The sequence below is a fragment of the Nerophis lumbriciformis genome, linkage group LG11 (genome assembly GCF_033978685.3).
Source record: "Nerophis lumbriciformis linkage group LG11, RoL_Nlum_v2.1, whole genome shotgun sequence".
Taxonomy (NCBI): Eukaryota; Metazoa; Chordata; class Actinopteri; order Syngnathiformes; family Syngnathidae; genus Nerophis; species Nerophis lumbriciformis.
The window spans coordinates 37,644,200-37,660,042 of record NC_084558.2 but is presented as its reverse complement, the minus strand read 5'-3'; the positions used below and the strand labels follow the sequence as shown (position 1 = coordinate 37,660,042).

Sequence of the window (15,843 nt, the reverse complement as noted above, 5' to 3'; positions counted from 1 at the left end):
GTGCATGACCTTTTTTTGTTGTACTTATCCATCTAATGTATTTTCAACATAGTACCTGATGTATAAGCATAGCAATTATAAGTCCTATTAGTTATTACGCCATGAACGTGTCAGTTTACAATACTTTGTTGTGATTGTTTTGTTTTACCAGTTTTAATTGTAAATACAACACAGAACATTGGTTTATTGTTGTCCAGCAGGGGGCAATGTTACTCTGAATACTGACACAAGAAATGGTTATGTAGGCTGAAAAGGTAAAAACACAGTTAACATTTATATTTCTTAAGCGTCTCAACAGTTAATAGAAATAAAGTGCTTTGTACAGATGAAACACTATAAAGACACATTTGTATTTGGTAGTTTAAGGGAAACATCCTGCTATTCCACTGCCTGACTGCTAACAAGTCAACATTATGAGAAAAAAAATGACAATTTACATTGTACAGTACACGTTTAAAACATTTGTTTTTGCCACCAATTAAATATGGTTGGGCAATAGAACAGGTGTAATATTCTTCTATTCTGACACACATTCTTGCATTTCTTACCTTCTTGGGACCTCCGAAAAATGCCTACCTCTTTAGGACCACCCTTTCTAGACATATAAATAATTGTTTTTACAACATTAATAATATATACATACTATGCAAATATAAAAAAGGTAAGCTTTTAGTTAATTATTTTTTTGTTTTGTTTGTAATTGTTTTATAATCTTCATTATTTACTTCAAGTTATTACAGTATGTCTCTATATACATTTTTTTTAAATACATTTTGGCCAAAGGGGGCGCAATTTAATTTCTTACACACACTTGTTATTACATATGTTGGCCAGAGGGGGAGCACTTTACATTTTTACACACACTTGTTATTTTATATGTTGACCAGAGGGGGGGGGGGGGCACTTTTAAAACCGACACAGTCAGTTTGAAAAATCCCTCCTTTTTGGGACCACCCTAATTTTGATAGCTTTCACCAGCAGGGGTACAAATGAGACATTCTCTATTAGATGCAATGGTTTTCCAAATTGGGACCATGATGATCCTAACTTGTTCACCGGTCCTCATATGGACGGTACTTTTCCTTGTTGATGTCTCAAGAAGGGTAGAAATACAAGAACACACACACACACACACACACAGCAGTTATGTTCAAGGCATTGCAATGTAAATAATTGCATAAAGTGTATTGCAGAATTTGTTGAAAGGACTAGTTGGTACAATCCCAGGGGCGTCCTTCTCCCTGAGCCAGGCGTGCACCTGACTGCTCAACACTACGTCGCACATTTACCAAACAAGGCACTTCGGCATGGAAAACTCTTACTAGAACTACAAGTATGAAAATCAATTTTCTTTTTGCATTAAATGTGAGTCAAATCCATTCGGAGTCTTTTATTTCGCCGTATTTGAAGCTTCCGTTGGTGCTGCTGCTGCTGCTGCTGCCGCCTCTGTTTGCCTTGGAGGATGCATGTTTGGAGGCCTGCCAGTGTTCACGCGGGGATTTGCGCTGGTTGTTACTGTGGGTTTGCTGCAGCGTGTCGGCTTGACTGTCAGTTTCCTGCCGGGGCTGTGGCCGGGTGTCCTTCCCGTGGGTACCTTCGGGGGCATCGGCCGGCTCGTCTTCACCGTTGACGTACCGCTGCCGCTTCGCTTGGGCCACGTTGGCGGCGTTCTGCTGGCACGGTGTCTCTTTTTTACCGAGGTGGGTGGTAGGGAGTGGCTGGTCATGAGGCCGCGTGTACACCATGGGAGGCTTGATAGCGATGTTGTAGCCCGGCGGGGCTGACGGTGCGTTCCAGGAGGAAGGGTAGCTGTTGTATTCGTCTGTGTTGAGCAGGCCCAGTCCTCTTGACAATCCAAAGACCTCCTCGTCGCACGTGTTCCTGTGACGGGAGCGCAGAATCTCCCAGATGGTAGCGATGCCCAGATGAAGCATCTCCCATATATTGAGAACCAGACAAAGCAAGGAGACGGTGTACATAATGAGGAGGAAGATGGTCTTCTCGGTGGGCCGTGATATGAAGCAGTCCACATTGTGGGGGCATGGGAGGACTGAACACATGTAGGTGGTTGGCACTGCAAAGCCGTAAAGCTTGTACTGTACACCCAGGAAGGCCACCTCCAGGACGGAGCGCGCTATAAGCTGAAAGATGTAAATACGCATCAGACCATCCTTTTTGATGTGCCGGCGCCCATCATGGCGTGCCTTTGTTCTTGCTTTTACAGCATCGCCGCCGTCGCTCTCCAGCTCCGCCACCTCATAGATCATGGGGTCTTCTTCTTCTTCTTCGTCATCCTGCGGCACTTTGGTCCGACTATGCCGCTTCCTGTCAGCAAGGCAGTGCTTCTTGGCTTTCCTGCGGGACAAACCGCTCGCTCCGTCACAGTCCGCCTGCTCCTCGGCCTGGGCGATCTTGTTGACGGCGTAGCCCAGGTACAAGAGCGAGGGCGTGGCCACCAGGATGATCTGGAAGACCCAGAAGCGCACGTGCGAGAGCGGCGCGAAGGAGTCGTAGCAGATGTTCTCGCAGCCTGGCTGGGCCGTGTTGCACACAAACTTGCTCTGCTCGTCGTAGTAGATGGACTCGCCTCCGACGGCCGTCAGCACAATGCGGAAGACGATGAGGACGGTGAGCCAGATCTTGCCCACAAACGTGGAGTGGTTGTGGATTTCCTCCAGCAGCCGAGTCAGGAAACTCCAGCTCATTGTTACACGGCCTGTAAAAACACACAATTACGTTTCGTTATCTCACTGCATAAAGAGTAATATAGAATCATCAAGGACAATATATACATGTTCCAATCAGGGCTTTATGCTGCCGATTCTGATACCAATCATCCATGTGTGAGATCGTCCGGGAATTATTCCCTGAGTTTGTAAACATAAAAAAATATAAATATACATGCATATATATATATATATGTATGTATATATATATACACATACATACATACATATATATATATATAAATACATAGATAAGTTGCCACCTCATCGCAGTAATAGCGATCTAATCACTCAAGTATCAATCATATACTGATACTACCCTTGGTATCGACACCACCAATTTGGGGTTTGATCCGCCCTCCTCTTGCTGACACATCAACAGTGGCTGTTATACATACTTGCCAACCCTCCCGGATTTTCCGGGAGACTCCCGAAATTCAGCGCCTCTCCCGAAAACCTCCCGTGACAAATTTTCTCCTGAAAATCTCCCGAAATTCAGGCACACAATATAAACAGCGTACCTGCCCAATCACGTTATAATTGTAGAATGATCGAGGGCGAGTTCTTGGTTTCTTATGTGGGTTTATTGTTAGGCAGTTTCATTAACGTCCTCCCAGCGCGGTAACAACACACAACAACAGCATTTCGTCTACCGTAAAGCAGTTTGTCTGCCGTAAACAGCAATGTTGTGACACTCTTAAACAGGACAATACTGCCATCTAGTGCATTTGATGAAAGCACTTTTTGCGTGCCACACAGCAATGCATCATTAGTGAGGGCGTTCAGCATGGTTAGAAAAATAGTGACAAATAGAACAAGGATGGACAATTCAACCCTTAACTCAACAATGAGTAGATGAGTGTTATGTGTGTGTATATGTGTAAATAAATGAACACTGAAATTCAAGTATTTCTTTTATTTATATATATATATATATATATATATATATATATATATATATATATATATATATATATATATATATATATACACATATATATATATATATATGAAATACTTGACTTGGTGAATCCTAGCTGTAAATATACTCCTCCCCTCTTAACCACGCCCCCAACCCGCCCCACGCCCCCCACCTCCCGTAATCGGAGGTCTTAAGGTTGGCAAGTATGCTGTTATATCATACGCTCTCTTAACTTTTAGGAATCTACTTGTACACAACTGCTTACTTTCTAATTTTATTCGTTTCATCTACACTTCTTAAAGTTTACTAAGCACTTACTGTATTTCTTCTGGTTTTTTTTCAAGCTAGCTTTGTGGTCAGTTTAGCAATTAGCATACCTGCTTCTGGCTTGCTCTCGGTGTGAAACATGTTTAGCCTCGTCCTCCTTAAAATACTAAGACATGCAGTTATTTGCCGTAATGGAAGTGATTATTATTAACTTAGGGGATAGTCTCCACACTGTGTATGGAGACACATAATTAGCTGCTAGCTTCTTTCACGAAAATCGTCCGACATTGATCGGTGGCCGGATCGGTCGGCACATCCCTGTATACAATACTTCCTAAAAGTACAAAACCCAAAACCAGGGAAGTTGGCACGTTGTGTAAATCGTAAATAAAAACAGAACACAATGATTTGCAAATCCTTTTCAACTTATATTCAATTGAATAGACTGCAAAGACAAGATATTTAATGTTCGAACTGAGAAACTTCATTTTTTTTTTGCAAATAATCATTAACTTAGAATTTAACGGCAGCAACACATTGCAAAAAAGTTGGCAGAGGGGCATTTTTACCACTGTGTTACATGGCCTTTCCTTTTAACGACAATCAGTTAACGTTTGGGAACTGAGGAGACCAATTTTTGAATCTTTTCAGGTGGAATTCTTTCCCATTTTTGCTTGATGTACAGCTTAAGTTGTTCAACAGTCCGGGGTCTCCGTCGTGGTATTTTAGGCTTCATATCTTGACTACAGGCAGGCCAGCACTCTTTTACTATGAAGCCACGTGGCTTGGCATTGTCTTGCTGAAATAAGCAGGGTAACGTTGCTTGGATAGCAACATATGTTGCTCCAAAACCTGTATGTACCTTTCAGCATTAATGGTGCCTTCACAGATGTGTCAGTTTCCCATGCCTTGGGCACTAATACACCCCCATACCATCACAGATGCTGGCTTTTGAACTTTGCGCCTATAACAAATGGTTCTTTTCCTCTTTGGTCCGGAGGACACGACGTCCACAGTTTCCAAAAACAATTTGAAATGTGGACTCGTCAGACCACAGAACACTTTTCCACTTTGCATCAGTCCATCTTAAATGAGCTCGGGCCCAACGAAGCCGGCGGCGTTTCTGGGTGTTGTTGATAAATGGCTTTCGCTTTGCATAGTAGAGTTTTAACTTGCACTTACAGATGCAGCTACGAACTGTAGTTACTGACAGTGGTTTTCTGAAGTGTTCCTGAACCCATGTGGTGATATCCTTTGCACACTGATGTCGCTTTTTAATGCAGTACCGTCTGAGGGATCGAAGGTCCATAATATCGCTTATGTGCAGCGATTTCTCGAGATTCTCTAAACCCTTTGATGATATTACGGACCATAAATGGTGAAATCCCTAAATTCCTTGCAATAGCTCGTTGAAAAATGTTGTTCTTAAACTGTTGGACAATTTGCTCACGCATTTGTTCACAAAGTGGTGACCCTCGCCCCATCCTTGTTTGTGAATGAAAATGGAAGCTGCTTTTGTACCCAATCCTGGCACCCACCTGTTCCCAATTAGCCTATTCACCTGTGGGATGTTCCAAATAAGTGTTTGATGAGCATTCCTCAACTTTCTCAGTCTTTTTTGCCACATGTGCCAGCTTTTTTGAAACATGTTGCAGGCATCTAATTCAAAATGACTTAATATTTGCACAAAATAAAGTTTTCCAGTTCGAACGTTAAGTATCTTGTCTTTGCAGTCTATTCAATTGAATATAGGTTGAAAATGATTTTCAAATCATTGTATTTTGTTTTTATTTACACAACGTGCCAACTTCACTGGTTTTGGGGGTTTGAAAGTAGTCAGTTTACAGCTTGTATTGCAATTAACCACAGCTCTCCTAGAACAAAACAGAACAAAACCAAACTCTTCTGTGGAGGTAACAATGAATAATTCCTACACATGAAAGCAATCACACAAACTTGTTTAGAATCCCACACAAATAAAACACAATAGAGACACACTGTTATGGTTACTCACAACATACCTGAAAACACACATTGTGCCGTTTTGCTTTTCTCTCTCTACATGTTAACAACATATTTTTTGTAGATGTGCACCCTAAAGTGCTTGGCTTTTAGTACAAAAGGGAAGGGTATTGCCAGGATTGGAATGTGTAACCATAATTACTATTGTTAACTGCATGTGCTTCATAGGCTTTTTTTTTTACTGGCGGCCATCACTATGGACCATCCAGATGTTGCATAAACAGGAAATCCTCTCATCTGGTTTAAACGTGATAACACGTATTTATATCCAACAATGTACAATCTAAGCCCACCCGGCCTTTAACCTATCTGCACACATGAGGCATGTAACCACAGAACGTTGTATGCATGTTGTGGACTCTGTGACTATGTTTCCATGTTATAGAGCCAGCCTAGTGGACTAAGAAAGAAAATCCAGACTGAGCCTCATTAACAATGTTTAAAAGTGCACATTTGGGCTTGTTGTAGAATGGACTTTTTATTATAGCATCCAAAGTAAGGGTGGATGGGGAGAACCCAAGCACAACCTTTACAGTCATATCACAGATCAGTGGTCTCCGGCCCGGTACCGGTCCGTGGATCGATTGGTACCGGGCCGCACAAGAAATTAAAAAAAAAAAAGATACATATATATATATATATATATATATATATATATATATATATATATATATATATATTTTTTTTTTTTTTTTTTTTTTTTTTATTAAATCAACATAAAAAACACAAGATACACTTACAATTAGTGCACCAACCCAAAACACCTCCGTCCCCCATTTACACTCATTCACACAAAAGGGTTGTTTCTTTCTGTTATTAATATTTCTGGTTCCTACATTATATATCAATATATATCAATACAGCCTGCAGGGATACAGTCTGTAAGCACACATGATTGTAATTTTTTATGACAAAAAAAAACTAAACAAAAAAAACCCATCTCACCCCATATTTTGAGGCACATGCACTAACCCCCGTTCCACCGTGCTACCTGAATCCAAATAAAAAGTACTAAATATTGTGTGCAAACTATAATATTGTGCTGTTAATGGGCGTATTGCGGGTGATCTATTAAGACTGCGTTTACAATTGATAACAAGTGCAAAAGTGGTGCAGTCCACCCTATTTCAAATGAGGTTTTTGCACATATACCGGCTGTCACCATGGAGACACTCATTTACCTCCATATTTAAGGCATCGTGTGCTCCAACTTGTGGCGTTTAGTTATGTTGTTGACATGCATAACACAAATATAATATGAACCTCCTTTTCTAGAAGCCGGATCTTATACACAACCAAACCTACTTTTAGCACACTGAAGGTGAAATGCATAGTGCAATAACTGTTTTTCATATAGAAGGTATATTGAAATAATATATATATTTTTAAACATCATTAAAAAACGGCATCAGACACCTGAATGAATTGATTGGATTCGTTTTAATCAGCCTCTTGAGTCAACCAGCAGCTGTAAAAATATAAAATGATATTGCTGAATAGACAATATGTCTAATACTTTGATTTCTGACAGTCAAAATATGTTGAGGGGCACACAGATGGAATATTTTCTCCCTCAATCGTCTGTCCTTCCTCAAAGCACTCACAGGCGGCCACCCGCTTGTTTGTGACAGTGTAAACAAATTACATGCACGTGTGTAATGTTCAATTATGCAAATAAGATGAGAATATCATCTAACCCCGTACCCAACCCACTTACATTTGGACATTGTCATCATATATTGTAAGACACGAGCATCTAAAATGATTCTGTAATATTTTAACATACAGTAGTTAACTTCTTTTTACACTTGTAGGACAGGTATGACCGCAAAAATGTCAAACTCTAGTAGTTAATTGATTTTTTATCACACTTCATCCAGTTATATTCTAATTGTAATTGTAGAGCTTTGTTATACAGTAGTTAACTGATTTTTTCCACTTATGTGTGGGGATGTGACATTCGCCAACAAATCAAGTCTTTTGAACGTCTCTTTTAAGTGAACGATGAGAACCGATTCCCAGTTGTTAGCCGTTCGTTTAGGAGACGTTTTTTATGCACATGCAAATTTAGCGTCGGCAACTGCCCACTCTGAACGTTTGTGCCACCCGACTGGCAACTGGACAAGAAAAATGAGTCCGAGTTAAAGCATTTGGAATTAAAATAAAATAACAAAAAAATAAAAAATAAATGTATTTTTACATATAAAAACCAAATATATATTTTAAAATTAATATTATTTTTTAATTGTATTCATTTTTGGTTTTAAATGGATTATACTTGTATAGCGCTTTTCTACCTTCAAGGTACTCAAATCGCTTTGACACTATTTCCACATTCACACACTGATGGCGGAAGCTGTCATGCAAAGCCCTAACCACAACCATCAGGAGCAAGGGTGAAGTGTCTTGCCCAAGGACACAACGGATGTGACTAGGGTGGCGGAAGCTGGGATTGAACCCGGAACCCTTAAGTTGCTGACACGGCCGCTCTACCAAACAAACCACATTTATTTTTTTATTTGGATTCACATTTCAGGTTCATTCTTCTAAGGGGTACAATTTAGGGTACTATCTAGTACAATTTTGTATTCAGATTTTTATTATGTCCTAATTTTTATGGTAGTTTTATTTATACTTTTTCTATCTTTCAATGCCTTTTGTTGTACATATTGTTTGTGTGACCCGGGTTGGACCACTCCTTATGCATCAGTCGGGGAAGTCTCGGCGCTACTTGTCTACTACATGCAAGAGGATCCTATTTGTGATTAAAAGCTATATAAGTAAACTTTGATTTATTCTATATTGTATGCTACACATGTTTTATGTGCGGGAAAACTCAAACTAGTGATGTCACTGCCAAAGCCTGGGAATATGGCACTGCCTTATTGAGTGTTTACAATGAAAACACAACAAAAAATACAATTATAGCTAGCTAATAGGGGTGTGGGAAAAAATCGATTCGAATTCGAATCGCTATTCTCACGTTGTGCGATTCAGAATCGATTCTCTTTTTTTTTTAAATCGATTTTTAATTTTTTTTTAATTTAAAAAAATAAATAAATAAACTGCAATAAACATTAAAACACGACACAGAACAAACCAAAAGTAGTGAAACAAAAATGAATATTATCAACAACAGTATCAATATTAGTTACAATTTCAACATAACAGTGATTAAAAATCCCTCCTTGACATTATCATTAGACATTTATAAAAAAAAAAAAAAAAAGAACAATAGTGTCACAGTGGCTTACACTTGCATCGCATCTCATAAGCTTGACAACACACTGTGTCCAATATTTTCACAAAGATAAAATAAGTCATATTTTTGGTTCATTTAATAGTTAAAACAAATTTACATTATTGCAATCAGTTGATAAAACATTGTCCTTTACAATTATAAAAGCTTTTTACAAAAATCTACTCCTCTGCTTGCATGTCAGCAGACTGGGGTAGATCCTGCTGAAATCCTATGTATTGAATGAATAGAGAATCGTTTTGAATCGGGAAAATATCGTTTTTGAATCGAGAATTGCGTTGAATCGAAAAAAATCGATTTTTAATCGAATCGTGACCCCAAGAATCGATATTGAATCGAAACGTGGGACACCCAAAGATTCGCAGCCCTACTAGCTAATATTTCAGAATGATTCCCACTAATAGAGTAATATTTGTGTAGATTGAATTATTCTGATCTACATCTTATCTAACAATGAAAATACTAGTGTTTGTTTCCTGAAAAAAATAACTATAATACCGAGCCAGTCCGAACAGGTTTTTGGAAAAAACGGCTCTTCAAGATCCAGCGCCCTTCAAAGATCCATAAACCCTACCTTTACTTATGTGACAGTGAAAATGTTTTAAAATGTTAATAAGGATTTTTTGACAGTGACAGTTTATTTTAATGGGGATTGATTGTGATGGGATTTTTTCCTGCTACTACGGTATTTATTTGGCTGTGAACTAAAACCTACACATTTTTACAACATGAAGTCCATTCAATGTGACAAAAACAGTTTTGGTCTCATAATTAAAACAACAAAAGCACGGCTCTGGCAGAGGTGTCACCTTGGATGCCAAAAAGGCAAACATCCCCCCAGATGTCTCATAACCACAAGGCTAGTAAAAAAAAAAAAAGTTTGTGTGTAACTTAGTACACGCCTATTTAAGTGGGCTTCAAGCTGTGAACCCAACAGCTCATGTGTTCTTTTAAAAGATGCCCTGGCAATGTTTTGATAGCAATTGAAAAGAAGAATTCCGTACAATGGAAGTTAAATATTGGGCTTGCTTACTTGGATGGTACAGATTCAATACAAGAGCTAGAATAAAAACTATGGAGGTTAATTTGTGTCTTTATTACAAAAGCTTTATTTGACACTGAATTTATGCAACTGATTTTTTTTTTTTTTTTAAATACAGTGTTTTTCAGTGTAAATAAATTCAGTGTATAAAAACTATTTAAAAATCATTATTGTGTGACTGTTTATACCATGGTGTGATCAGCTTTTATCCTTATTTTGCAGAATACTGGGATGTTTTCACTAATGCACTGCAACCTCCACTGTTTAAAGCAGGGGTGTCAAACTCATTTTAGATGGGGGGGCCACATGGAGAAAAATCTACTCCCAAGTGGGGCGGACTGGTAAAAATCACGGCACGATAACTTAAAAATAAAGACAACTTCGGATTGTTTTCTTTGTTTAAAAATAGAACAAGCACATTCTGAAAATGTACACATCATAATGTTGTTGTTGTTTTTTTTTACACTTACATGTCTACCTTTATTTGTCGTTATTTATACTTTCTGAATAAATTAAGTGATAATGTTCATCAGTCAACTCATTAGTGTTAATTTTCAATTTATCAAGATAAAAAAATTATATCAAAATCAAATTACAGGATGTTATTTATGTAGTTTGCTCATTTTCCTCGACTGGTGCACTAACATGTGTTTTTTTCCGTTTTTTTACATATGTTGCATAATCTACAAAGATACAAAGAATTGCTATGGTGACATCTAGCGGACATATGTAGAACAGCGGTTTCTTTCATTCAAATATTTCGGCTCATTTTTATACTTAGCAAACTCATCTCGCGGGCCGGATAAAACCCGTACGTTTGACACCCCTGGTTTAAAGTGTTCATAAAAAGGAATCCAAGCACATATAGCAGGTTACATGGACTGTAGTGTGTAGTGCTGTATTACCTGCCTCTCTGGTGACCTGCAAACTTGACACCCCATTGGCTTGTTCTTAGACATGATCGATTGCTTCAGTAAAAAAAAGTCTTAATTTACCAAAAATGGGTCTTGACTTTTGAAGCAAACAAAATGTCTGCACTGAATTTTTTCGCACTGTTTTTTTAATACACTGAATGTTTACACACTGAATTTTAAAACACTGTGTTTCAAATATTAAACACACAAATTCAGCTCACATGTTTTTATTTAATGAAATTGTCAGCATAATTTGATGTAAAAGAATTCAGTTCACATAATTCAAACGCAAAAAATGTGGTTACATCAATTCAGTGTCCTAAAAGGCTTCCGTAGTAAAGACACAAATTAACCTTCATTAAAAAAAACTGTATTCAATATTTTGCCTCTCAGAAGGAAAATTAGGTATCCAAATGTTTTAAGTGCCATAAAAAATAAAATGTATGTATGAATAATTTTGAATAAATATGTATTACACATAACTTAAATAGTTATGTTAACAGTTGAACATAATACTAGGGATGATGTTCGAAACCGGTTCTCCCGGTTGTTCAATAAGAAAAGTACCGTTCGATAAGAAAAGAACCGATTCCATGGACTCGAATCCCTTTTTGAGAACCGGTTCCCGTTATCGAGGCCACTATAGTAAAGAAAAAGAGTTGATTCTTTATTCGAATCCCTGGGAACGAATCCCGTCCCACAAGAAATGCCCTGAGGGACATCACAGGAAATGACGTAGCTCAGTCATTAGACTGAGCTACGTCATTTCCTGTGATGTCACACAAGCAGCAAAAATAATGGACCGGAAAAAACGCCTCAAGGCATGGCTATTCACCTATAGTTAGTATGTTCCAATAGCAGCAGAAGTGCACTTTTTGGAGAGCTGTATTATTTTCAGTTTTGTGCCCAAGGGACTGATTTTATTTAACACTATATTATTATTTATACACCTATAGTGATCACAGAGACAGGTTGTTTTTGTGTTACTGTATATATTTGTTTTTCTGAAAAATCCCACTTAATATACTTTGGGTAACAACAATCAATATATATATATATATATATATATATATATATATATATATATATATATATATATATATATATATATATATATATATATATATATACATATTTTAGTGGGTTAACAGTCAATATTTATTTATTTATTTTATTTTTTTCTTATAAAATAAAAGTGAGCTTTTGTTAAACCAAATATTGTGTTTTTTTCCATATACAACAACCTATCTGGATTCGATAAGAGAATCGATAAGGAATCGGTTCGATAAGAGGATTCGATAATGGGCTCGAACTCGATAATTTCTTATCAAACATCATCCCTACATAATACAATAATTATGTAGGGATGATGTAATAAATGTAATACACCAGGTCTCTTCCAATATATTAAAATTAAAGTAAAATTGTTTTATCATGTTTTTTTTACAATATTTTTTTTAAAACATTTGTTTATTGAATTTTTTTAAATATACGGTTCAGATATACAATACCTTTTGCAGTGTTGGGAGTTTAATCCAGAAACCAATACAAAACATGACACTTACATGAAATATAATTTAGTGTATTGCTGAAAGAAAAAATAAAGTACTGTACCTGTATTTTCTTTGTTTTCACAACCCAAATCCTAAAAGATGTCACATCCCAGTGAGCCTGCAAAACAGCCAAACCACAAGTTAGCTTTGCAAAAAATAAGAGACATTTTCAAATCAACTGCCTAACTTGCTAAAGCATCACAACATGGGCATTGTAGCATCAATTAAGCAATATTCTTGTTCATATTTTGACCCCCACAATATATTTTCATCGTTAAATACGACCTAAAAGTGATAGGTCATTTATGAGCAGGCAAAAACTTGGCCAGCTAGTTCCATCAATTGGTCAAATTAGCTAATCTATCTAAATTTTTTGTTATCAAACTTTCACCTTAAATCACAAGTTAATGGATACATACAGTTTGTATGAACAAATTCAGCTCACACAGTTATATTCAATGAAACTGTCAGCATAATTTGATGTAAAAGAATTCAGTTCACTAAATTCAAATGCAAAAAAATCAATTACATCAATTCAGTGTCCTAAAAGGTTTTCGTAGTAAAGACACAAATTAACCTTGATAAAAAAATGTATTAAATATTTTGCCTCTCAGAAGAAAAATTAGGTATCCCCATTTTTAAATTGCTATACAAAATTTTATATATATTACACATAACTTAAATTGTTATTTTAACAGTTGAACATAATATAATACAAAATAGTAATTAAATGAAATACACCCGGTCTCTTCCAAGATATTAAAATTCAAGTAAAATTGCTTCATCGTGCTTTTTACAATCTTTTTTTAAAAAACATTTGTTTATTGAATTTTTGACATATACGGTCCAGAAAAATAATACTTTTTGCAATGTTGGGAATTTAATCCACAAACCAATACAAAACAAGACACTTACATGAAAGATAATTTAGAGTATTGCTGAAAAATCAAACAGAGTAGTGTACCTGTATTTTCTTTCTTTTCACGACCCAAATCCTAAAATATGTGACAACCATTACTTCTACATTGTCTAGGGACGGCGTGGCGCAGTGGAAGAGTGGCCGTGCGCGACCCGAGGGTCCCTGGTTCAATCCCCACCTAGTACCAACCTCGTCATGTCCGTTGTGTCCTGAGCAAGACACTTCACCCTTGCTCCTGATGGGTGCTGGTTAGCGCCTTGCATGGCAGCTCCCTCCATCAGTGTGTGTGAATGTGTGTGTGAATGGGTAAATGTGGAAGTAGTGTCAAAGCGCTTTGAGTACCTTGAAGGTAGAAAAGCGCTATACAAGTACAACCCATTTATTATTTATTACCATTGTTGGTATATTCATTATTTCTACATTGTTGATACAAATTATTGTTACAGTGTAATAATTATTGTTACCTGTGGTAATGCCACTATGATACAACATTTGTATTATAATCCTTAAACAAAGTAAGAGTGAAACTCGTGAATAATCACTGAATGGAGAACTGGGGGTGGGATTAAATAAATTATCTTCTTCCCACTCCCGTTCAGGCAAAACTGGACAATTATGCATTACATACTATACATTACCTTTTGCACTATATTAATTTATATTATTATGTGTTGTCAACTTTGTACTTTTTTTTTAAATTTTTTTATTTTTATGTCATTGCCTGAAATAAATAAATAAATGAGAAGGAAAAAAATGAAATTAAACATCCCAGTGAGCCTGCAAAACAGCCAAACCACAAGTTGGACATTTTCAAATCAACTGCCTAACTTGTTAAAAAACATCACAACATTGGCATTCTAGCATCAATCAAGCCATATTTTTGTTCATATTTTAACCCCCACAATAGATTTTCATCTTAAAAGACGACCTAATAGTGACAGGTCATTTATGAGCAGGCAAAAACTTGGCCAGCTAGTTCCATCAATTGGGCAAATTAGCTAATCTGGCTACATTTTTTGTTATCAAATTCTCACCTTAAGACACGAGTTAATGGATACATACAGTTTGTATGAACACAATTTCCACTAAAATATACATTTTTGGGATAGACAGTTGAACTTTAGAAGGTAACAGCTGACGAACCTCACACTTGTTGCATCCTTCCTGGTCCTCTTTTCAAAACGAGCGCTCTTTGAAGTGTGGACTTCAGAGGTCGCGATGGCGGGAAACCAAAACCACACAAAAACATGACCAAAACATTAACTCTTTTCTCCCGAGATTGTCGAAAACATCTTCATAGTGTTCAGTGGGCGATGCATTGGTTCAGACCGGGCTGGTGACGGAGAAGAAGGGGAAGAGCAGTTGGAGGAATTTAAGGTGGGGGTGAGCGGGTCGATCCAAATATCGACAGTGTAGATATACAAGGGTAGTATCAGTATCGTGATGATACTTGTGTCATGAGATTAATATTTTTAACTTCTCTTCTGTTTATTTTAACCAATCTCTGTTTTTGTGCATATTGTTAAATTATGAATATTGTTAAATTCATATATAAATATGATTGCAAATACCTCAAGAATTTGAATGACAGAAAACTTTTTTCTTTTTTTTTAGCTTTTGTTGAGTTATTCTGCGCTATTGCCTTTATTTTGTCAAACAAAAGTATTTCATAAAAAGGAATGAAAATATGTTAATGTTTGTTGATGTTGCTACATTGCGACATATATCGTGATTATAATAATTTGCAACAAAATAGAGGCAAAAAAATCACAAAATCATTCAAGTATCTTGATAATTATACATACAGAATGATTCAAAAAGAATATGCCAAAATCATCAGGCATTCATTTAGTTATATATATATATATATATATATATATATATATATATATATATATATATATATATATATATATATATATATATATATATATATATATATATATATATATATACATATATATACATATATATACATACATACATATATATACATATATATACATATATATGTATATACATATATACACACACACACATATATATATATATATATATATATATATATATATATATATATATATATGTCTTAATAAGGTTATCCAAAAAATAGTGCTCGATACCGTAGTAGAGCGCAATATATGTATGTGTGGGAAAAAAAATCACAAGACTACTTCATCTCTACAGGCCTGTTTCATGAGGGGGTTCCCTCAATCATC

General features: G+C 36.5%; 1 protein-coding gene across 3 annotated transcripts; it reads right to left on the bottom strand.

Moving 5' to 3' along the window:
- Nucleotides 1–272: 272 nt before the first annotated feature.
- Nucleotides 273–14,956, bottom strand: LOC133610036 (gap junction gamma-1 protein-like). 3 transcript variants are annotated; one of them, XM_061966098.2, is made up of 3 exons: nucleotides 14,768–14,956; nucleotides 12,767–12,823; nucleotides 273–2,716 (listed from the first exon to the last, which is right to left on the bottom strand). In XM_061966098.2, exon 3 carries the CDS (start codon nucleotides 2,703–2,705, stop codon nucleotides 1,371–1,373), a length of 1,335 nt encoding a protein of 444 aa, XP_061822082.1. In that variant the 5' UTR covers nucleotides 2,706–2,716; nucleotides 12,767–12,823; nucleotides 14,768–14,956; the 3' UTR covers nucleotides 273–1,370. The 3 variants fall into 3 exon arrangements, with proteins under 3 accessions (XP_061822082.1, XP_061822083.1, XP_061822081.1); XM_061966099.2 differs by lacking the exon at nucleotides 14,768–14,956 and adding an exon at nucleotides 13,814–13,989; XM_061966097.2 differs by lacking the exons at nucleotides 12,767–12,823; nucleotides 14,768–14,956 and adding an exon at nucleotides 2,793–2,856.
- Between the last annotated feature and the right edge of the window lie 887 nt (nucleotides 14,957–15,843).